The 24321-nt window shown below is 48.1% G+C and overlaps 2 protein-coding genes, 1 long non-coding RNA gene and 1 other non-coding gene across 5 annotated transcripts in view; 1 reads left to right on the top strand and 3 right to left on the bottom strand.

The window, feature by feature from the left end:
- Positions 1–298: 298 nt before the first annotated feature.
- Positions 299–17183, bottom strand: LOC144615799 (uncharacterized). The gene is made up of 3 exons (XR_013554411.2): positions 16837–17183; positions 2735–2856; positions 299–410 (listed from the first exon to the last, which is right to left on the bottom strand). It is a non-coding gene; the product is annotated as an uncharacterized LOC144615799 (long non-coding RNA).
- Positions 6354–7445, top strand: GTSF1L (gametocyte specific factor 1 like). Its single transcript, XM_060629143.3, is given in 2 exon segments — positions 6354–7287; positions 7289–7445. Coding segments are annotated over 2 exon segments (501 nt in total). The 5' UTR covers positions 6354–6889; the 3' UTR covers positions 7392–7445.
- LOC144615979 (small nucleolar RNA SNORA28) lies at positions 9261–9385 on the bottom strand. Its single transcript, XR_013554840.1, has one exon. It is a non-coding gene; the product is annotated as a small nucleolar RNA SNORA28 (small nucleolar RNA).
- A 1921-nt stretch (positions 17184–19104) lies between the features above and the next one.
- Positions 19105–24321, bottom strand: part of MYBL2 (MYB proto-oncogene like 2) — a 36255-nt gene continuing 31038 nt past the window's right edge. Inside the window, exons 11-14 of one of the 2 annotated variants that reach the window (XM_060618308.2) lie at positions 23268–23381; positions 21768–21860; positions 20252–20401; positions 19105–19633 (exon numbers count right to left, since the gene is read on the bottom strand). In XM_060618308.2, coding sequence (XP_060474291.1) covers positions 19505–19633; positions 20252–20401; positions 21768–21860; positions 23268–23381 — 486 coding nt within the window. In that variant the 3' untranslated portion in view covers positions 19105–19504. Of the gene's footprint in view, positions 19634–20251; positions 20402–21755; positions 21861–23267; positions 23382–24321 lie in introns of both variants that reach the window. The other variant, XM_060618301.3, reaches the window with a different exon arrangement.

The following is a 24321-nucleotide window of genomic DNA, read 5'->3' as shown; positions in this document are numbered from 1 at the left end:
TATTCAGAACATACTTGCACTAAAAAAGTGTCACTGTTTATCGGGAATTCAAGTTTAACTGGGTGTTCTGTATTGTATATAGCTACCCGGCACACCATAGCAGGTGAATCAGAAAATGAGAGCCGAGGAAGGGGAAGCTGGCACACAACCCCCACCCTGCCACACGGCAGGGGGGATGCGGAAGATGAGGAAGAGTGGATTTATCAATCTGCAATCTGGCCAGCGCAGTCAGCAGCTCCTCCCGGGGAGATGTCAGAGCAAGCAAAGGGCAGTGGCTTCCCCTCCCTGTACTCACATAAGTGCTGTTTACGAAAAGCCCACATGCAGTGAAATGCCACGGAAAGGTTAAAAGTGAAAGGACTTCCAGATGACTGACAGTGGTGTACTCTTAACTGCTTTTTGCCAGATGCCTGCCGAAATGGTCAAAGGAAAAACACAGAAAAATCTGTATTAGTATATAAACGAGGGAGGAGCCCAGACCACATGCTAGAATCCTTCAAGTGAGACATAATGCTAGGAAAGCCCACCCAGTGAAGCGCTGGCTAGTCGTGTGCTGGGAGAGCTGGATCTTGCCAGCTCCTTGTGAAACCACTGGTAGCTACAGTGGGAGAGTTCACACCATGGAAATCAGCAGATGCGATAGGTTGGGGACTTTTTTTTTTTTTTTTAAGAACTGGTCATTAAACATTTGTTGGACTGGCTGTGCCGTAAATCACCAAATAAGAAGAAATAGATGTGTGAGTAAGCTGAAAGGACCCTGGAGCAGAGGCAGTCAGTGCCCCTCCCATATGCATGGTCCCATGCATGGGTTCCCCTCCCATATGGAAGATCCGGTATGTTCTGCCTAACCTCCAGTCTCCACATCTATTTGTAGTACCAAGACTGCCCATGCTTGGAAGGTCAGAAGGGCCAAGGAACTTATAAACCCCCTGACATAGCTGTCAACAGATGAGTCTTGTGGAAGTCGGGGTATACGTGTTCCAGCTCCCTGACCCCTTGGGTGGGGCAATTCCAGAATGTGTAGGCATTCCCCATTATTTCCCCAAAGGCCTTCAGATGCCCACCGAGGTAGCTGGATTAACCACTCACACTTTAATCTTTGCCAGCCTTTGCTAGTTTCCATATATATTTTTCTGAATACAATTTTTTGCTTGGTTTTCTTATTATGGAAAAATATGTGCATTGAAAGCTTTAGAAAGTACAGAAGACATACCATGACAGTGTTTGTCTCATTCTTTTAAAATATTTATATACGTATACAGATATATCTCACTTCCCCGCTCTCTAGAGACTTACCTGAAGACACTACTTGAGTCTGAATCCTTATCTGAGGCTCTGCTTCTGGGGAAACCCAAGTGAAAACAGAGCTACATCTCCAGCAGGACTCCATGCAATGGACAAGCTCAAAGCAATAAGGAGTAGGAAAGCTAATGCTCCAGAGCAGCTGTAGGGGACCAACGCTTGGTGTTGATGTTAACCCTTGGCTGGGTGCTTCAGACAATTCAGCCTCCAAGGTAACAAAACAAAAGGACAGCAAATCCTATCTGCGCTGAGACTGGTACAGCTTCCTACAGAGATACACAGACATCCCCCACTGCAGTGCCCCCTTCTCTAAAATGAACAGAGAAGCAACAGGAACTCAAGAATGGGCTCAGAGGTCCAAAGGGAGGGGCCTGAGTACTAGGACCTTTCATAAATAGTTGTCCCTCAAGGAATAAGAGTAGACCTTAACACAAAATTCTCTGAAATACTTTCCATGGAAAACTGGCTGTTCAAGACACTATGAGGCGTTAAGAGAAACTGAGGTTCAGAAACACTGAGCTAAATGAAGGTACACAGTCTGTTTTACCTAGAACTTCCTGGATCATGTGGACAGACATGGCGATTCCCCAGGGAAGGGATATAATATTCCAGCTCCCTGTAGAACTCATGTTCCAGCTTCACATAATAAATACATACAAACAGAAAAAACATTTAAATTCAAACATCTGTAAGGAAGTGACTAAAACTGATGACATTCAAGGCCACAAGGAAACCTCAGAGATACTAATGAGCAATCCTCTTTGGTCACATTATCTGACCACAATGCAATAAAAACAGAGATTAAAAACCAAAGGATAAATGAAAAAAATTAAATCACTTGGAAATTTATTCCTAAATAACTCAAGTCAAGGAAGGGAACAAAACTGCAATTATAGGCCATTCAGAACATAATGACAATTGGATCTCTGCATAGCAAAACTCATGGAATGTAACTAAACACTGCCTGTAGCTCTAAATGTTTTTGTTATAAAATAAGGAAGACTGAAAGTAAATGAAGCATCCAACTCAAGAAGCTGGAAAATAAGCAACAAGATAAACTCAGGGAAAGAATTAAAAGTTAAGGTAAAAGTTAATGAACTAGAAAACATAAAAATCAGAACTGGTAAATCAAAGACTCTGCTCCTTGTAAAGAGCTGTAAGATACCTAGACTTGTAAAATCCCAATAAAGAGAGAGGGCAGGGAGCATGAAAGAGAGAGAGTACAAAAAAATAAATAAAAATTAGAAAAGTAAAGGAAATTTAACCAAAGATGCGGAGAAGAGTTTTCAAATTATAAGAGATAAACAATACACACAGTATCCTAGTTTATCTAGAATGTTCAGTGGGGAATGCCTGTATATCAGTCTGCTCAGGCTGCATAACAAAATACCACTGATTGGGTAGCTTAAACTACAAAAGTTCATTTTCTCACAATTCTGGAGGCTGGAAGTTCAAGATCACAGTGCTGGCAGGGTTGGTGTCTGGTGGGATCTCTCTTCCCGGCTTGCAGATGGCCACCTCACCATGTCCTCATATGGCCTCTCCTCTGTGCTCCTGTGGAGAGATATCTCTGCAGTCTCATTCTTTTCTTTTTTTTTTTTTTTTTAATTTTTTTTTCAACGTTTTTTATTTATTTTTGGGACAGAGAGAGACAGAGCATGAACGGGGGAGGGGCAGAGAGAGAGGGAGACACAGAATCGGAAACAGGCTCCAGGCTCCGAGCCATCAGCCCAGAGCCTGACGCGGGGCTCGAGCTCACGGACTGCGAGATCGTGACCTGGCTGAAGTCGGACGCTTAACCGACTGCGCCACCCAGGCGCCCCTCATTCTTTTCTTATAAGGACACCAGCTCTACTGGATGAGGGCCCCACCCTTATATCTCATTTAACTTGAATTACTTCCCTAAAGGCCCCTACAAATACCATCGCATTGAAGATAGGGCCTCCACACATGAATTGGGGGGGCAGGGGGACACAATTCAGTCCCTAACAGCATATTTTTCTAGAAAAGTGAGAATTGCCAAGAGAAGCAGAAAACCATGGAACCAAGGTGAACATGGACATAGAACTATTTCCCAAAAGTGTTAGGAGTCAGAGTGTTTAGTAGACAAGTTCTTTAAAACTTTCCAACAATGTTCCTAGGCTGTTTAACTACCCAGAAAGCAGAAAAAGATAAAATGTGCTCCAACTCATCTACAAATCTAGCACAGCCATGATACATAAACCTGACAGAGATAACCAAAAACTTCACCCAGCCTGGCATCTTAACAAGATCCCAGGCGATTCGTATGCATGTTACAGTTTGAGCAGCACTGTACCGCGCAACAGGGAGGGTTTTCAAAATAAAGTCCTCAAGTCAAAGGGGCTAGCAGGAGCCCAGTGGGCTGAGACCAGGGCAGCCTTGAGCAAAGAGCAGCCGGCAGAAGACAGCATAGAGGAAATCCCGGGCCAGAATTCGAGTTCTCAGGGGGGCTATCTAGGCTGTCCACACCTGTCTGCTGGACATGCAGGGAGACACTGGGAGCCAGAAATGGAGTGGACAACACACCCCAGCGCCACATACACATGACATGAGTTTGGTATGTTTGGGATATCCTTACATACTGAAGGATGTTCCCAGAGCAGAGGGCACAGAGTTCACACTGACATGCTAAGGGGTATGAGGAGGCTGCTTGGCTCAGCTCAGTGTAAGAAACCCACAGCAAAACTCTCTAGGGAGTAGGGAGCTCCCTGTCACCATATGACCATCCTCCAGGGATGTTCCAGAAGGGATGCCAGCCCTGGGAGAGAAGCCAGTCTTGATGTAATATGTCCTCCCAAGCTTGTGACTCTAATCCTCTAATGGCTCCATCCCACCCCATAATGACAAGTGATGACTTGGCTGGCCAAGACACACAACTGTGCATTTTCAGAAAACATTATTCCTGCATGCTCCATGACCTTCTCTCTCCACGCCTGCATTACCATCTGTCGGTAGCACCTCTCAAGAGGGTAAGTGCGGGAGGGTAATGAGCAGAATCTGACCTCACTTGCATTATTGGTCATGTAGGTGCAGACAGGCCCAGAAAGTGCTGCTTAGATAGGTGTGTCTGCAGCCCTCGCTCCCTTCAAGTTTCCATGGTGAGCAACCTGTCAGGTCCCAGGCTCAGAACAGATGCTGGGAGAAGGCTGCAGGCTTGCAGACCATTCAAGATGTCCATTAGAAGCATTATCAAGTCCAGTCTTCCCTCTCTCCATAATGGACTAAATGCTGGCCTGCCACACTAATGGGTACTTGGCCACAAAGAAGCCTGCAATAGCTAATGCCCCATTCCTTATTATGTGGATTTCAATGACGGGTGAAGTGCTTTCATTATCATCTCCATTTGCAGACTTACACATGCCTGAATTACTCAGTGTCTGGGTCAGCCCTGGTCATAAGCATGAAAAAGGCTACGGGACTAGGAACTGAAAAAGCATTGTAAGCATCGCCCACAAACTGTGCCAGGCTTTGGGGGAATGGAAGAGCAGATACCAAACCACATGTTAACTCCCAGCAGGGCCAGTGTCATACATCCTCCAATACTGGGTTGCAGGCTTACAGAAAATGGGCACTCTATCCCATAAATGGAATGGAAGTTACAATTTACCAAGGACACCTTCTCAACAAAGTATCCAGGAGCTATCCCTAGGGGGATGGGGAGTAAAGGGGGTACAGTGAGCACGACTCCGTGAGCCCTTCATTCCTCACAGCAACAGGTTGGTTGGAAGCACTAGAATGTCCAGCATTCTAGAGTAAGTTCCTGCCAGAACGCAAGCAGCCCCCAGTGAGCACTGACCAAGGTGTTTATCCCCCACTCTAAGTTAGGACTTTGGGTTTTCTCCCTTGGAGATGGAGGGAGTATGTTATGTGTGTGTGGAGAAAAGGGAAACAAATATTGGTGACAAGGAGACACAGGACATTCTTAGGACTTTTTTTTTAAAGATTTTATTTTTAAGTAATCTCTACACCCAACATGGGGCTCGAGCCCACAACCCTGAGATCAAGAGTCACACACTCCACAGACTGAGCAGCCCGGTACCTTTTAGGACTCTTGACAAGGTTCCTATTCTCCTCCTTCTGGGTACACAATAGGACTGTCCCTCTTTGACCAAGAGTGTAGTGTGGCCAGAAGGCTCACTCAGGACAATGAAATGTCGGCGGAAGTGACATGTATCACTTCAGTGGAAGTACGAGAATAAGGTAGAAGCAATATTTGAAGAGACAATGGCTGAACATTTCCCAAAACTAATGAAAGACACTAATCCACAGATTCCAGAGGTCTAAAAGTAAAAACAAAGAATAAATAAAAAAGAGACCCACATGTCAACATGATAGTGAAACTACAGAAAAACTAAAGAGAAAGAAAAGTTCTTTAAAAGAGACATGAAAAGAAACAGATTACCTTCACAAGAAGTTAGGTAGTGGTGGAATTCTGAATTCTCAACCCTAGTGGAAGCTGGAAGAAACTGAACTCCGCTTCAGTGAAGAAAGGAAAATAGCACAACTATACTCCACAAAGTTATTCTTCAAGAAGGAGGATAAGATAAAGACGATTTCAGACAAACAAAACCAAAAGAGTTCATCAGGAGAACACTCTAAAAGGTAAACCTCTAACGGAAACCAAGTGATCCCACGTGGCAGGTCTGAAATACAAGCAGCAGAGAGAAGTCAACATGAGGACAAGTGGCAACAAACCTGGACCGTGTGGAATGACAGTAGCAATGCTGTCTGGGCAACTTTTTAAAATTAGGCTTAAAATAATAACACAATAAGTCAAGAGGAAAGTGTATGTAGAGAAAGTCCTGTACTACTTGGAAAGAGGATGAGACTTTTATGAACTTTAAACCTTGGTAAGTTATTTACGAATGTTTCAATCTGTAAAGTAACTACTAATGATTAGAGAATGTGTAACTTACAAAACCGTGGGGGAAATGGAAAGAAGTTTTTTAAACTGTCTATCTAAAATTAGCGAGGAAGAGAGAAAAAAATCAACCAAAGAATAGGTCAGGAAGCACAATATAATAGATTTAAACTCAAATATATCAGGAATTACATTAAACATATAAGTTTAGAAACAGTTAAATGACAAAAGACACGTCACCAGCAATTTTGAATGGCAGCTTTCCCCAAAGCTACCCCACCTCTTGAAAGCGATGGACAAGTGGCCTTTCACTGATGACTCCAGCTGCCCATTGTGACCATTCATGACTGCTCTCTGACATCACACAGCGTACCTCTAGGAATCAAGCGGAGCTGGCATGTACCCCCTTCACCTTCCTGTGGGGCTGCTGTGGTGTTCTGGCTCTCGCATGTGCTTTATACGGTTCTTCTGTGTAACGCTGCTCTCTGTGCAGCTGCCCCCGACAGTTCCTTGTCCCTTTCCTAACCCACCACTTATGGTTGCAGAGCACCGGAAACATGAGTTGTTAAGACCTTGGCCAACAGAGTTCTAAGAGCCAACTCTGGGCAGAGGACAGCTCCATCCTCCTTACCAAGGGCTCTTCCAACAGGGGCATTTCATTTTGAATCTGGGAAGTGAGCTACTCTGCCTCAAGAACAATTTCTCATGGAGCCAGAAGCCTTAGAAATTTGCCCTTACAACCCGCACCACCAAGTCCCACTCAGCAGATTTCAGTACCACCTGGCATCCTGCAGGAGAAAGAACCCCAAGAAAGCCAAAAAGATGGCCAGCTGCAAATACAACGCCTGCCACGTGGTCCCCATCAAAAAGCTGGAGGAGCACGAGGCCGCCTGTGTCAGCAGAAGCACAATGGAGGAAGAGGACAGCCTGTACCCTCTGAAAGTTAGCCTTCCAAGTTCAGAGAAGAGTGGAAATATCCCTCCAGAGCACCCCTGGCTCCCCAGTTCTGACGTCTGGAATGTCGACAGCACTAACTGCCATCCCACATTTGTCCTTAAAACTTTTGTTCCCCAAAAGCTTGTTTGCGAAAGTGACATAAGAGAGCCAGAGAGAGAGAGGCCCATTCCCCAAGACTGACCACCCCCCAGAAGACTCTCAGACCAGGAGGATAAACCACCAGCGGCAGAAAGCAGCGCTTGCCTCTTAAATGCCGGAAAGGAGATGCAACTCCCCAGAATAAAAGTGCGAAGTGAGCCACCTGGGACACCTCGTTTTTCATGAAGCAGTTGGTAAAGATCTAAAGGCTGGCAGGACATTCTGCTGGCAAAGATGGGGCAAACAGGCACTTTCGTAACATTGGTGAGAAGGTAAGCTGATAAATCTCTGCGGAGGGCAATTTGACAGAAGCTGTCAAAATGACCAGTGTGCTCTGCTTCGATGGCGCGATTCTACTTCTAGGAATGCATCCTGTAAATATATTCACACTTGCAGAAGAAGAAGTGAGTGCAAGGTTACCCACTGCCATGTTATTTGTAGCAGTAAAGGTCAGTCAGAAATGATCCAAATACCTCTTGCGAGAGGGTTTGATTAAATGAATTACGGTGCAGCCATATACAGAAATAGTATGCTGCCATGAGAAAGGGTGAGGCAGCGCTTTCAATACTGGCTTAGAAAGGCTAAAACATAGTGTTTAACTCAGACACCAGCAAGCATTTTCTCTAATAGCCCAGAGAGCAAACAAAAAAGGCCAGAGGCTTTATAAACCACATGTTCTCTGTCACAGCTATTCAGCTCTGCCTTAGTGGCATGGAAGCAGCCACAAACAATATGTAAACAAATAAATATAGGTTCCAATAAAGCTATTTATAGAAACTCATAACAGGCTAGATTTGGCCTGTGGGACATAGTTTGCCAACTCCTGGTTTACCTGATAAAAGCCAAGTCCAGAACATTCTGTATATTATGCTACCATTTTTGCCCAGTTGTGGGAAAGAACATATGCATGTATGGGCTTATATTTGCATAACATTTCTCTCAAGGATACACTAGGACAGCGGTCCACCTACAAAGCATACAATGTCTAACTGATCCCTCACAGAAAAAGCTTGTTAGTCTCTTCCCTAGAAACTTACCAGCTCTCGGGGCAGCTGGGGGCTCATTTGGTTAAGTGTCTGACTCCTGATCTCTGCTCAGGTCATGATCTCACTGTCTGTGAGATCAAGCCCCATGTGAGGCCCTGTGCTCATAGCACAGAGCCTGCTTGGTGTTCTCTTTCTCCTCTCTCCTCCCTGACTCGCACTCTCTGTCTCTCAAAATAAATAAATACACTTAAAAAAATCTTTAAAAAAAAAGAAAGAAAATGATCAGCTCTCTCCAGGGGAGGCAACTAGGTGACGGAAAGTCAGGGGAGAGAGACTTTAGTCTACAGACACTTTAGTACCTTTTATTTTTTTTTCTACATAGAAAAAAGAAGGAAGTAAAAGTTTAATTCTGTGGTTTACATTACACCTCATTGTGTCTCATGAACATTTAAAACCCTGTCCCCTTTTGCTTTGGAACCCTCCCCTCAGAAAACCATACACTAACCCAATGCTACCTCCAATTCTAAGAGGATTCACAGATCAAATTCATCTACTGTTATTTCATATGTAAGAAATTCATGCTAAGAATGGAATGTCCCAGGGGCGCCTGGGTGGCCTGGTTGATTAAGTGTCAGACTTCAGCTCAGGTCATCATCTCATAGTTCATGAGCTCAAGCCCTACATCAGGCTCTCTACTGTCAGCACAGAGCCTGCTTAGGATCCTCTGTCCCTCTGTACTCACCCCCTCTGCCCCTGCCCCACTTGCACTCTCTGTCTCTCTCAAAATAAATAAGTAACTTAAAAAAAAAAAAAAAAAAAAAAAAAGGAATGTCCCCAAACAGTAGAGGTATTAACTGTTAGGGAATATTGAAATGAAGAGGGATGCCTCAGAAGACCATGTAGTTTGTGAAGGTGGGTACTCCCGACCCTCTTTTTCCTCCCTCATGAGTCTGTACAAGGGCATATCTCAAGTGCACTTTAGCGACAGCTGCAACACTGTTTAAGTATATGCAACAGCTGATCTCATGGGGAGAAAACACCTGAATAGGTTAAACCTTCTTGCTATAGCAAGTTCATGTTGTGTTAGACAATTTCAATCATCTGCCATGGAGCACTGCCTGCAACCAACCCTTCAGTACCTTTTACATGTGAATACATGTGAATATACTATCTGGTAAAAATTAAAATACACATTTTTAAAACAGTGAAAGACTTAAGTCTTTTGAAAGTTTTTCAGTGGCACAAAAACAGACACATAGACCAGTGGAATAGAATAGAAACCCCAGAACTAGACCCACAAACGTATGGCCAACTCATCTTTGACAAAGCAGGAAAGAACATCCAATGGAAAAAAGACAGTCTCTTTAACAAATGGTGCTGGGAGAACTGGACAGCAACATGCAGAAGGTTGAAACTAGACCACTTTCTCACACCATTCACAAAAATAAACTCAAAATGGATAAAGGACCTGAATGTGAGACAGGAAACCATCAAAACCTTAGAGGCGAAAGCAGGAAAAGACCTCTCTGACCTCAACCGTAGCAATCTCTTACTCGACACATCCCCAAAGGCAAGGGAATTAAAAGCAAAAGTGAATTACTGGGACCTTATGAAGATAAAAAGCTTCTGCACAGCAAAGGAAACATCCAACAAAACTAAACAGCAACCAACGGAATGGGAAAAGATATTTGCAAATGACATATCGGACAAAGGGCTAGTATCCAAAATCTATAAAGAGCTCACCAAACTCCACACCCGAAAAACAAATAACCCAGTGAAGAAATGGGCAGAAAACATGAATAGACACTTCTCTAAAGAAGACATCCAGATGGCCAACAGGCACTTGAAAAGATGCTCAACATCGCTCCTCATCAGGGAAATACAAATCAAAACCACACTCAGATATCACCTCACGCCAGTCAGAGTGGCCAAAATGAACAAATCAGGAGACTATAGATGCTGGAGAGGATGTGGAGAAACGGGAACCCTCTTGCACTGTTGGTGGGAATGCAAACTGGTGCAGCCGCTCTGGAAAGCAGTGTGGAGGTTCCTCAGAAAATTAAAAATAGACCTACCCTATGACCCAGCAATAGCACTGCTAGGAATTTACCCAAGGGATACAGGAGTACTGATGCATAGGGGCACTTGTACCCCAATGTTTATAGCAGCACTCTCAACAATAGCCAAATGATGGAAAGAGCCTAAATGTCCATCAACTGATGAATGGATAAAGAAATTGTGGTTTAGGGGCGCCTGGGTGGCGCAGTCAGTTAAGCGTCCGACTTCAGCCGGGTCACGATCTCGCGGTCCGTGAGTTCGAGCCCCGCGTCAGGCTCTGGGCTGATGGCTCGGAGCCTGGAGCCTGTTTCCGATTCTGTGTCTCCCTCTCTCTCTGCCCCTCCCCCGTTCATGCTCTGTCTCTCTCTGTCCCAAAAATAAACAAAAAACATTGGAAAAAAAAATTAAAAAAAAAAAAAAAAAAAGGCAAGTGGCACCTGGGTGGTTCAGTCAGTTGAATGGCAGCTCTTCATTTCAGCAGAGGTTGAGGTCATGCCCCACATCGAGCTCCATGCTGAGATTGGAGCCTGCTTTAGATTCTCTCTCTCCCTCTGTCCCTCTTCCCCGCTCATACCTCTCTCTCTCAAATAAAAAATAATAATAATAATAAAAGTAAAGTAAAAATAAAAGCTTCAAGAGACAAAACAGGGTCAACTGGCTGGCTCAGTCTGTACAGCATTTGACTCTTGATCTTGGGGTTGTACGTTTGAGCCCCATATTGGGAGTAGAGATTACTTAAAAATAAAATATTTAAAAATAAATAAATAAAAATAAAATATTAAAAAGGCAAAACAGAGAGCACTTAGCTGGCTCAGCAGGTTAAGCACCCAACTTCAGCTCAGGTCATGATCTCACCATCTGTGAGTTTGAGCCCCACCCCGTGTCAGGCTCTGTGCCAACAGTTCAGAGCCTGAAGCCTGCTTCACATTCTGTGTCTCCCCCTCTCTCTGCCCCTTCCCCACTCACACTCCGTCTCTCTCGCTCAAAAATAAAAACAGGGGCGTCTGGGTGGCTCGGTCAGTTAAGCGTCTGACTTCGGCTCAGGTCATGATCTCACGGTTTGTGAGTTCGAGCCCCATGTCGGGCTCTGTGCTGACAGCTCAGAGCCTGGAGCCTGCTTCAGATTCTGTGTCTCCCCGTCTCTCAGCCCCTCCCCTGCTCATGCTCTGTCTCCCTCTGTCTCTCAATAATAAATAAGTGTTAAAAAATAAAATAAAATAAAATAAAATAAAATAAAATAAAATAAAAACATTAAAAAAATTTTTAAGGCAAAACAAGGGCACCTGGCTGGCTCAGTCAGTTTAAGCAGTCCATTAGCACAGAGCTGATTTCGGATCCTCTGTCCCCCTCTCTCTGTGCTTCTCCCCCACTCAGGCACACTTGCTCTCTCAAAAATATAAAAATAAAACATTTTTTAAAAAGGCAAAATAATATGGTGCTTAAGGTCAGGGTGATGGTTACCCTTGGCAGGATGGAAAGGGGAGTTTCTGGGGTGCTGGTCATGTTCTCTCTCTCGATGTGGGTGCTGGTTACATGACTGTGTTTACTTTGTGAGGATTCATCCAGCTGTAGACTTGGGATTTGTGTACTTGTCTGTCTGTTGAACTTTTATGGAAAGTCTTTAAAAACTGAACCCATACCTAATGCTCTCCTGCACCACACTGCTTCTCTGGCTGATAACTATGAAGCAAGTGATGACACAGAACAGGGCACACTTAAGTGCGAGCCTGCAAGTGAAGAGTGGCTCAAGTCATGCCCCAGGCCCTAGCTGGTAACTTCCCCTTGGAGCACTCCACTGAAGCATGGATACGAACTCCTCCTCTGCACGGTTTCTTAAGCATGAGAAAGGAATGAGAAAGCATTTTGTAGTAGCATCGCTAAGAGCCCGTATTTTCTAAGCCCCAGATGTGTGCCAGTGTTCTCTCCAGCCCCTTCAACAATGTGAAAGGTTAAGGATTCTCCCCATTTTATCACGAGGACACCAAGGCTCAGAGCAGGAAAGAAACATAGCCAGTAACAGCCAGGCTGGGATTCACATCTAGGTCTGTCTGATCCAAAGTCAGAAGAGCCCTAGAAAACTTGCCCCATGTCCTAGGGAATAATCAAGACATAGGCACAGTCACATGGCTCTGGCTTCTAGAACCCTTCATCCCACTCATTTCCAGTCCAGTTCTGGGAACTCCAGGTCTCCTAAGTTCCTCCTCCACCCAGCTGTGCCCCGGGTGCACTATTTTCTAGGGCTTTCTAGTGAACACAAGTCTACCTTGTGTATCAGCTAGTTGTCATATAATGATTCTGAGTAACAAACCACCCCAACATTCAGCTGCTTGAAACAACATTCTTACCATGCATCATTTGGAGGTTGACTAATCTAGGTTTACAAAAAGCAGACAAAAAACCAGGATATTGGACATGTAAACAATAGGATTAGCATGTGTCAAAAATGGGACACTGCCCTCAATGCCTGAAGACTATACATTCTTTTCAGACTCATGAGGAACACTTACAAAATTGACTGTATGCTTGATCATAAAGTAAGTTTCAACAAATTTCAAAGACTTGAAACCACAGAGACTATGTTCTCTGACCACAGGACAATTAAGATAGAAATCAACACTAAAAAAATGACAAAGCTTCCCCTATCCCTCTGGTCCCAGCTTCCCAAGGCCTTTCTCACTGCCACATCACTTCATGGCAGAATGAGACATTTACTGAGCACCTACTGGATACCAGGCCAGGCTGCTCACTGGGCAGGGGGCAGGGACTCTTTCCCAGAGAGGGGACAAACATATGCTCAATTGTGCCTTTCTGAAGATGCACTTGCAACTCAGGCTTTACACCAGTCCTTGTCAGACTGTTCCATTTGGTGCATACTTTAACCTAGATACCTATAGGGCAGCCTTAATTAACATACACGTAAAACACCTTCATCCTGACCAGCTGAGACCACTGGTCTACATCAGTGAAAAGTTTCATTCTTAGCTCAGACTGAAACTCAGCTTTAATTACTTTATTAGCTTATTATTAAGTAGGCTCCACACCCAGCATGGAGCCCATTGCAAGGCTTGAACTCACAACCATGAAATGAAGATCTGAGCTGGGATGAAGAGTCAGATGCCTAACCATCTAAGCCACCCAGGTGCTCCAATCAGCTTTAATCACTTTAAAACACATATGGCCTAAGGTGGAAACATAAACTCCATCTTTAGGGGAGGCTGAATCACTGTCATTTCTAAATCAGAGACTTGGTGACCTATGGAAACAGGACAGATTGATTCATGCTAGGGTCTGCTGAGAAAATGGCTAATTCTGGCAGTCAGGCTCTCAAGCTCATCCTGGCCTATCAAATACCTTTCCTGGATCTCCAATTTCCCCACAAACCAGCTCCCAATGCACCTTAGTTATTCCTATTTGATATTACTAAGGGGGAGGATTTTTTTCTCTAAAGAATCCTTTTCTTCACAATTGGTGTCCAACAATGGAGCTGGCTGATAAGTAATAAAGCCACCTCTCCCAATCAGTGGAGGTGTTCAAGCAAAGGTCAGACAACTGCTTGATGAGGATGCTGGAGAGAAGGCCTGAAAAACAGAAAAATGCTTCAAGGACTTTTCCAAGACCTAAAAAAACTTCTTTGGCCCACTTTACCTGCTGCTGCAAAAACACTAATGGCCACCAGGTGGTGACAGAGTCATACCATCATTGCAAAAGCTCTAAGAGCCCAGCACACAGCTTTTCCTGGAAGTACCAAAAACCTAAGTGAAACAAAATATAAACAACTAAAATTAAAAATAGGATTACCAAGGCACCTGGGCAGCTCAGTTGATTAAGCGTCCAACTTCGGCTCAGGTCATGATCTCATGCTTTGCAAGTTCAAGCCCCACAACGGGCTCTGTGCTGACAGTTCAGAGCCTAGAGCCTGCTTCAGATTCTGTCTCCCTCTCTCTGCCTCTCCCCTGCTTGCACTTTGTCTCTCAAAAATAAATAAACATTAAAAAAAAATTAGGGGAGCCTGGGTGGCTCAGTCAGTTAAGTGTCCAACTTCAGCTCAGGTCATGATCTTGCGGTTCATGAGTTTGAACCCCACATTGGGTTCTGTGCTCACAACTCAGAGCCTGGAGCCTGCTTTGGATCCTGTGTCTCCCTCTCTCTCTGCCCCTCCCCTGCTCGTGCTCCCTCTCTCTCTCTCTCTCTCAAAAATAAATAAACACTAAAAAAATTGTAATTAAAAAAAAAAAGAATTACCATATGATCCATCAATCCCACCTCTGGGTATACAGCCAAAAGGACTGAAAACAGGATCTCGAGATATCTGCACACCCATGTTGACAGCCTTATTCACAACTGACAAGAGGTGGAAGCAACCTTGTGTCCATTCACAGAAAGATGAATGGGTAAGTAAAATGTGGTCTATACATGCAGCAGAATATTATTCAGCCTTAAAAAGGAAAATTCTGGGGTGCCTGTGTGGCTCAGTTGGCTAGGCATCCAACTTCGGCTCAGGTCATGATTTTGAGTCTGGTTCGTGAGTCCAAGCACTGGTGGTGCGGAGCCTGCCTAGGATTCTCTCTCTCCTTCTCTCTCCCTGCCCCTTCCCCAAGTGTGCTCTCTCTCTCAAAAAAATAATAAACTTAAAAAGAATTTTTTAAAAAGGAAGGAAATTCTGATACAAACTACAACAAGGATGAACCTTGATATTATGTGAAGTTAAATCAGCTATCACAAAACAATATGATTCTACTTTATACAAGATACTTAAGAGTAGTCAAATTCATAGAATTGGAAGGTAGAATGGTGGTTTCCAGAGACTGGGGGAGGGGGAAATGAGGAGTTAATGGGTCCAGTTTCAATTTCAGAAGCTGAAAAAATTCTAGCTATCTGTTGCATGACAATGTGCATATAGTTAACATGGTTGAACTGTATACTTAGGAAAAGTTAAGATGGTAAACTTTGCTATGTTTTAAACCACAATAAAAAGGGAACAAAACTGAGTCTGGCACGTAGAAGGGATCTGTGATTATCAGTCATGAGCAGAGACTGTGTATCAGGCCTTCAGAGTCAGTTTAATCTCTGGGCACTCCAGCACAGGTGACGATGGAGGACATGGTCCAGCCTGGGACAGGGAAGCCTGCATCTGGGAAAAGGTGGGGTATGACTCTGGGAAGGACCTCTGGTGGCTGGAATGGAAGAAGTGGGGGACTCTCAAGATACACATACAACTCTCAGACACAGACACTTTTTGGTCAGGCCCTATGGTCACATAGCAGAAAGTCAGATCTTTCGTTGGTCTTGGCAAGAGGACAACCCCACCTCAAGTAGTCCAACATGAGATCCTTAGCTCATGAATGCCCAACAATGGCCACAGCATCACTGATCCCTCCTGGTTTTCATATTCATTCAACAAATATTTGTTGAGCACCTACTATGTGCCAGTCACTAATCAGTGCTGGGGATAAAGCCGTGAACATGGCTGGTATCATCCCTGCTCCCTTGGATATTACATGCAAACGGGAGAGTCAATAATGTACAATAAGCCAGTACAACACAGGTGTAACTGCAACTAGACAGGCCCTTCCCAAGAGGATGTCCCACTGCCTGAGAATCAGGGGCAGGTGGAAGGGGTCCAGGGAGCTATCACCCTGGAAACCACATGGCCAGGGCTGGCCTGAATCTGCCCAGACTGAGTTCTTAGAGTGAGTGAAACTCTAGGAGATGTTGTAGAGACCCAGAAGAAGACAAGATAGCAATGGCCCCAGATATCTCACTGATTTTGATCAACTGAATGATTAGTACCATTAATCCCTACTACCCAAAGTGCAGTCCCCAACTCAGCATCACCTGGAAACTCATTAGAAACCCAAGCCCTGCCTGAAAAGCCTCCTGGACCAAAGTCTGCCTTTTAACAGGATCCTACTGTGATTCAGGTGCATGGCAGAATCTGGGAAGCATTTCATTATACCGTTAGTGGTGGTCACCTCTGAGGAAAATGAGGGTGTATCGATGAGAGGGAACTTCTGCATTCTAGTTTATACACTTCTATGTCACTTGAATTTCATGTGAGGCTTTTAAAAATAAAAAATAGGCAAAAATGTATTAAAACATCTTAGAAGACAATTCCCTTTATTAAAGGGGAGATATAAAATGCAAATAAATGTTGCACGACATATCTCAAACATCATACAGACGCCCTGTAGCTAAACGTAAGTCCCCAACGCGTCGCGCAATGTCCACCTGCCCCGCTCCTCCCAGGGGGCGCCTAGCCTGCTCCCGAACCCCAGCAGCAACCTCGAGCTGAGAACACCATTTTCGCATTCGGAGTTCTTCGTGACTGCCATACGGGCTGCTCACTGCCACGCCTTGCTCTTCCACCCTGGTGCTGGTCCAGCCCGGGCTTTAACTCTCGGCTGTGGCCTCCCGCTCCGTGAGGGCCAGGACACCTGACCAACGTCGGCTGACTGTGCAACAGCGCCCGTATCAACAAACCACCCCCAAATTTAGTGGCACTTAAAACAATACCGATTTCCTATTTCTCAAGAGTCCGTGGTCGGCCGAGCAGTTCCGGACTGGGCCAGATCAGGTGAGGCTGGATGGCTTAGGATGTGCTCGCTCACGCGCCTGGAGTCACCTGGTCATTCCCGCCTCTCTCAGCAGGCTTTCCCACAATCCCTCACGCGGCAATCAGGGGCTTCCCATTGGGCTTCGTAAGTCACGTGACCCGTGCAGGGGCGTGGCTGCCAGGAGCAGTAATTTTTAGAGGGCAGTTGCCAGAATCCAATCCCACAGCCTCTGTTCCTCTGACCCCGTCTCCTTCACCTTCGGGCCATGTGAGCCAGCAGATACTGAGCCACCATCTGGATCTTGTCAGGACACTCAGCCTCTGCCATCCTAATTGAATCCCGCCTTTCCCTCCCACCTGTCTTCTGCCCTACTCCCTCCCTGAAGTCAGGTACCCGGCACCTCAGCACCTCATCATCACTCCCTCTTGCTTGTCGCACTGGCCTAGGAAACACTGGGCCCTGGATCAACCCGGCTGACCAAGTTCCCCAGGCCAGCCAGGGGCTGCAGACCCCACTGGAGCAATGTGTGCTCCCACACTTCCAATCAAACCGCAAGGCGCCCTCAGCACCGACCCTGGTAAACAAGTCCCCGCGGCCCACATGGTGACCCCACGGTGGCCAGGGGCTGCATCTGGCCTCCTCACCCAAGCCTCCCTTTCCTCCTAGCAGGCAGCCTGGCCCCCATGCCATTCACGTTTCCCCTGCTTTCTTTCTTCAAAGCCCCTCTGGCTTGTGTACAGATGTTGGCTTATGCCCTCTCTAGAATCTAAGCCCTGTGAGAATAAGGTTGTTTGGAAGCGTCTTGGCGTTTATTCTTGTATCCTCAGCACCAGGCACACGGGGGACCCTCGATGCCTGTTCACTTACTGCATGAAGCAGAGAACAGCTCCAGTGCAGAGTTCGCCAGAGGTGGCAAGTTAACATGTTTGCAATTAGCAGGGAGCCTCAGGACAGGCCCTGGGCATAGGTGGACAAGGCAGCCAGGAGCAGGCACTGTCAGAAAGCCCCTGGTGGGTTGTAGGCCAGCTCACTGAGGTGCAGCCACTGACCACCTGCCTAACAACAGCTCTCTGGGAGCCTATCATAAATCTAGGGTGGGAGGACTGGAGGGCAGGTGGTCTCAGAGGCTTGTTGCATCCGATTTTGATGTAGGTGTCCTACCGAGTCACAGTGAACCCTAGGTATGAAGGTCCCTTAGTCCCTCACTGGGGTCACCTGTCAATGCTGATAGCCCCGCGGGGACCATTCAGTGATGAAGCCTAGGATCTACAGGTCCCTGGGGGAAGGAGTTGGTGGGGGGCGGGGGAAGGGGTCCAGGCCAGGAAATCAACAAAGGCACAGGGGCATGTGGCAGATGTGGCCCTGCCATAGAACTGGCTGCAGCATCTGGCTTGGCCACAGGAGGTGCAGGAAGGACTTAGCCAGGCTCAAACCGGGGGTTACCTGAGGAGGGCTCTGCCATGCTGAGCGACAAGACCCCATGTACAAATTCAACAGGACAGGGGTGTGTCAGAGTCAGACTAACTCCCAGTCCTCCTCTTTACAGGACAGGGCCCCAGGCAAGAGGATTGGTCTTCAAGTCTCCCTTGGGAACCAGAGGCACTGAAGCAGAGTGTAGAGATGGGTCTGTCCCAGGCAGATGCCCGTCCTGTGGTGAACTGAGACCTCAGCCCCCAAGGATGGCCACATGCCAAATCCCATGAACCCTACTGCTGAATAATACCTCACTCCCCAGTCTAGACCTTCTCAGACCTGGCACCCACCCCTCTTCAATCCCCAGATTCCAGCCAAGTGCCAGTCATCCCACTGCACCATGATCAGGGTGGACCACAGCCCAAGCTCCAACTGCTGCCATGGCCTTGCCAAGTTAAGACTACTGTGCCAGAAGGTTCTGTCCACCTGCCATTCACTTCTTTACTGGTCTCACCTGGGGGCAGGGCTCATGGCAGGCCAGGTCAGCCAACCATGCCAAAGGCCAAGCAGGATGCTAATGCACCCTCCCCTCCCCAAGAATCCTCAGAGCTTTGAGACGCCCACAGATGAAACTGCCCCCAAGACACTGGGCCCCTCGGGGGAAGAATGTCCAGATGTGCAGACAAGGCAATGCTCTGAGGATGAGGACCTTGGTCTCCACATCCCTCAAGACCCCAACAACAGTCACCAGGGAACCACAGTGACTGGGAAAGCACAAGCAGCGTCCAGGAGGAAGACGGAGTAGACAACAGCACAAAGAAAAAGGCAATTTTATTCTTTCAAGAAAATGTACTAACATGTTGAGGGAATGAGCATGCTGGCCACGTCCCCCGTCCTAATCAGGGGTCTGAGATGAGGCCAGGCCTGACGAGGGCTTGGGAGAAGCTAAAGGGACTCCCTGTGACACTGGGGAGAGGACCAGGCAGGCCCAGGGGTGGGACTTTGTTCTGTTAGCACCAGGAACCGCCCACAGCCACAGCTGGACTTGGAGACAGGACAGTGGTGGCCCTGCTCTGCCTCCACCTGAGCAGTCTGGAGAGGGGCTGGCGGCAGAAGGCTCCCTGCAGGCGGTCATCTGAGTGTGATTCTCAAATTCACAGACCAACCTTGGTCCCCCCAACCCCCTGTAAACATAAGAATGAGCACCAAGCCCCTCAGGACAAGATGAGGGTCCGAGACGTGTGGCTGGGCTTCAAGCGGCCCAGGAGCTGCCGGGCTTTTTCTTGCATGAAGAGCTGGTCCCTGGTCCCCCCGCAGGCCACCGTCTTCCAGGCGCTGGTCATCTGGGAGGAGGCAAGTGAGTTACCATCCAGGGACAGCATGCTCTCAGTGAATGCTGTGAGCCTGTCCAGAGGGGTGGGGGACATTTCTATGACCCTCCTCCCTTTTGAAGCCACAAGTATTCTCGTGTTCCCTCCACCTTCCTGGTGGCCCTGGAGAAGTCGGTCCTGTCTCTGGGCTTCCTCAGATGTAAAGCAAGGAGGCTGCACCAGGCAACATGGCTGTGCCCCTGGCTGTGGGCACCAGGCTCCTCACGAGGCAAAGCTACAGCCAAGCAGGTTGGTGGGAAGGAACAGCAAGAGATTCATACATACAGACACTGAGGTGCGAGCAGCCACGGCAGACATCAAGATAGACATCTGCCTTTGAGGACAGACATGTGCTAAGCAACTAAATACAGAGACGATGACCTAGTTACGAGACCACACCATAAAAGGGCTGGGGGTGCAGGGAGGGGGTGCAGGTCTCCAGCACATGGGCTCCCTGAGGGTGTGATGTCCAGACTGAGATCTGAAGTCTAAGTTAATCAAGCAAACAGAGCCTCAGAAGGGCATTCAGGCAGAGGCAACAGTCTATGCAAAATCCCCAAGGGGAATACCACATTCGTGGCCAGCACTCACAGGGGCAGGTGTTGGAAAGTGGCTTCGGGACTTCTGCACCGCCATGGGCTTCTCGGGCTTAGCCTGCAGGAAGCCCTCATTAAGTAGGCTGTTGTCCTCTTTGATGCCTGGCACAGAGAGGCTGGAGGAGCTTGATAGGACATTTGTCGGCTGAAATCAAAACCAAGCCAAAGACTCACCCTTCTGCCACAAGCATGGTGGGAAGGAAGAAAACTAGTCATATCCCAGCAGCACTACCTCTGGGCTGTTGGATCTTGGGCAGGACATTAACTTCTCTAAGCCTCAGTATCCTCTTCCAGATGGGGACTTCTCTGTAAAGTGCCTGTTTCAGAGCCTTCACCTAATAAATGCCCAACAGTGCTGGTCCCTTTTACATGGAGCTGGTTCCTCCCCCACAGCCTCAGGCAGGGGCGGGGGGCGGGGGGTACGCTCTAGTTTCTCCTGGGATCAGAAACATCCACAGGCGGGCAGTCAGAGATGGCAGCATCAACCAGCACATACACACAGCTGCACAAAACACCTCCAGGCCCTCCAGTCTCCCAGCTCTTCTCCTTTACCCTCCTAACAGTCTGCTGGGCTAGGTACTCTTATGACAGGCAAGAGTCAGGCTCGGGGAACCTAAGAGATCCCAGAGAGCAAGAGCCAGTGTCACCAGTGCCAGGACTCCATCAGATCCACCCCACCCCAAATCCCATGCTCTTAGCTACTTGCTATACTTCGTTACCGTTTGAGAATTATTTTACATGCCCACGGTGATGCCTGTTATAGGTCTGGATGCATGGCACTAAGTCCCCAGCCTGGTGGGGCTCCCCACCCAGTGATGCTTCTCCACAAGGGCTATGGCTACAGCAGTCCTAAGTCCCCATATCTGCAGGATCTGCTCAGGCAATCCTTTGTCTCATGACTCCTGCCACACTTCTCACTGCCTCACACTGGGAAACTCATCCCACTGTCAGCTGAGAGGGATCAACAGTGTGGCAAGCTTTCTGGGGGCAGGCTCTGCATAGGCAACAGCCCCATTCCTGAGCTCAGCAATGGGACCTGAAGAGCACCCATCCCAGGGCCGATGTGCCCCAACCACCTGGCTGTGCCTTAAGCCTACCATTGACCCTCTGCACATCACCACCATGAATAGAATATAATGGAAGGTGCTAAGGACCCAGATCCATGGTTTTCAAACATGTTCTAGCAATGTAACTCTTGCCAAATACACCTTTCTGTGAAAGACACATGCAGAGCTATCTTGACTGAAGCTGGGGGTGGGTGCCCAGCCCCACCTTCTCCATCAGCCCCTCACTGCAGAGCCTGATATCCAGAAGCCTGGTCTGAGAACCACTGGGCCACTTTACTGCCAGGGTTCCCCCACAGCCAAAGGGTTCCAAAGGCAGAGGGTCTCCAGTGAGACTCCATCCTCCGTGGGACAGAGGAGCCCTCTATAGTTCTGGGCAGGGGAGCAGGTGAGGCAGCTGGGGGCGGGGGTGCGTTTCTCTCTCAGACCCCTTACCAAGGACAGCACCTTGGGCAGTGTGGACATCACCAGCTTCACATCCTCATCCACAATGTCAAGAGCCAGGGACTTGCGGACCTTCTTGATGGGGCTCCGCCGCAGCTGGGGGTGGGGAGGAGGGAGACAATTAGGGCAGACATTTGGGATTCCTCCTGAGTCACCACCAGAACCTTGGGTACGCCTGCCCCATCTGCCCTGATCACAGACTCACGCCCTGATGCAGTGGGGCCTTCAAGCCAGGCCCCTGGTTGGCAAGAATGGGGCAGGGTGTGGGGTGTGCAGGTGGATTGGGAGACCCTGGCCCCAACAGATTCAGCACCTAGAGCAGACCATCCTGCCAGATGCAACCACAGGAAGCAAGGACACAAATGCCTCCATCCAGACACCTGCTCCTCATCCCTCGATGGACCACGCATAGCTCCCAAGCCTCTACCACACTAAACACACCCCTAAACAGGCCTGGGAGAGAATCATCCAAATTACACCTCAAATACTCACCTGCAAACAAGGAATACAAACACGTAAAACCCGAGGGACACAGGCTTGTTACAGGAATGCCCCAGCCCCATGCCTGCACCTCCAATAAGCTGGTCAAAGGTCAGCTCCAATATCAGGGAGGAGCTCTGGGAATGACTCACCCCCTAACCCAGCAGTGTACCCTAAACAGGTGCCGGCATGTCTCAGAACCACCATCTGACATAGAGAGGTCAAGTTCTCTGAACCTAGGGGCCCCCACCCAGTGGGCCACTCCCAGACTGACTATCCACCTTCCCTACACACCTCTCTGGCACATTCCCATCTTCCCCCCTCTCCCAGAAGAAAGCATCTACAAAAAGGGGGAACACCGAATCCATCTGCTTTCAGGAAACCCACACACATGGTGCAGCAGAGGTGTGGCTTCTGGGCTGGCCCAGGGCAGCCCCTGCCCTGTACTCTGTACCCAGGTGTCCTTGCCAGCTCTCCACCTCACCCGAACCAACTGTCTCCCACCTGGCTCCCACGGCCCAGATGCGTGGCTGACTCCATCTGAGGAATCCTTGGAATCCCTTGGAATCCTTTTTGTGTCCCTTTCTACTCCCTTAATACCATGTATTGAGATGGTCGTGATGCGTTTGTCTAGTGTCTGCCTCCGCCCCCTGAGCTCTAGGAGGGAGTGACCACATCTGGGTCTACATCACCATTCTAATCTACTGCTCCGAGCCCAGAGCCCACCTTAGAAGGGTCCGAACACAATGCTACGTGAGTAAGGGGCTAGTTCAGTGGGGAAAAGGCAAGGGTCCTGAGCACTAGAGCCTCACCTTGGTCAGTTTCATTGATAACCACTCTGGGGAACAAAGGGCATGGGGCTGCAGCTCTACCTTCCCCAGTACCCTCCTTTTACCAGCTGTCCCCAGACTCCCCACCACCACCCCCACCACCCCACTCTCTCCCCTCACCTCCCCATGGCTTCCTTGGCCCGAGCTGCCCAGGCAGGCAGTAAGGGCATTTCCCACCCCACCGGCCACTCACCCCAGTCTTCCTCTTCTGCTTCTCAGGCCTCACTTCATCCTCAATGATGAGCTCGATGCCGGCCTCAGAGCGCAGCACCTCCTTCAAGTCCTCCTCCAGGTGCGGGGTCTGGGGCTGGGGGCGGGACAGGGCAGCCCATGTGAGGTTCCACACCCAGGCTCTAGGATACAGCACCCAGACGCGCCTTGGCTATCCTAGGCAATGCAAGGAGGCCTGAGGCCAGGATGCTGGCCTCACACTCATTTGTGACCATTAACTGTCCTGCCTTGGACAAGTAGACATTAACCTCAACTCACCGAGGACCGTCATGAGCCAGAAGTGCACCTACACATCACCAATATGACCCTCACAAAACTCAGTGCAACAGCTGTCATCTTCCACAAGGTAGAAATGGGAGGTTCAGAGATCAAGTGCCTGGCCCAAGATCACATAGCTATGAAGTTAGAACCTGGACGTGCTCGAGCCCAAACTCCTTTACCCCTTTGTTCCACACTAATGGGGATTCTTGGTTCCATTTCCCTTTCTTGGGCCTATGGGGTTCCAGACGACCACTCTGGCCTCAGGCGAAAGCGAACAGAAAAAGAGAGCAGCAAGTGTAGGGGATGGCAACCCTGAGAAGTCATTCTAAAAGCCCCTACGTGCTTTAATTTTGGTTGCCAAGGTCAGATGTGCCTTATCAAGCCTGTCTAGAGAGCAGGCCGATGTCTCAGGGTCTGGAAACTGTATCCCCACCTGAACTAGAGAGGGCAGTGCTAACTAGTGCTTCACTGGGCCCATTAACTTCATCAACTCCATCCCAGAGCCGAAGAGATCACAGCACGAGAATCCCACACAATGGGGGTCGGGGGCACACCACAGACCCTGTTCACAGGCCAAATGCTTTTCTACAACCTTTCTCTCACCTTCAATTCATTTCTAGAACACCTGCCTCTGTTTCAGAAAGCCCACAGTGCCAGTTTTCTGTTTTCACCAGGGAAAGCATGAGCATCCCACTGGGAGGAGTGGGTAGAAGGGCAGTTTGTCCACGGCCAGGAAGGTGCCTCACCAGCCCCTT

The sequence above is a fragment of the Panthera onca genome, chromosome A3 (assembly GCF_046562875.1).
Source record: "Panthera onca isolate mPanOnc1 chromosome A3, mPanOnc1 haplotype 2, whole genome shotgun sequence".
Lineage (NCBI taxonomy): Eukaryota > Metazoa > Chordata > Mammalia > Carnivora > Felidae > Panthera > Panthera onca.
Note: the sequence above shows the minus strand (reverse complement) of the source record. Positions and strands in the feature narration are given on the sequence as shown.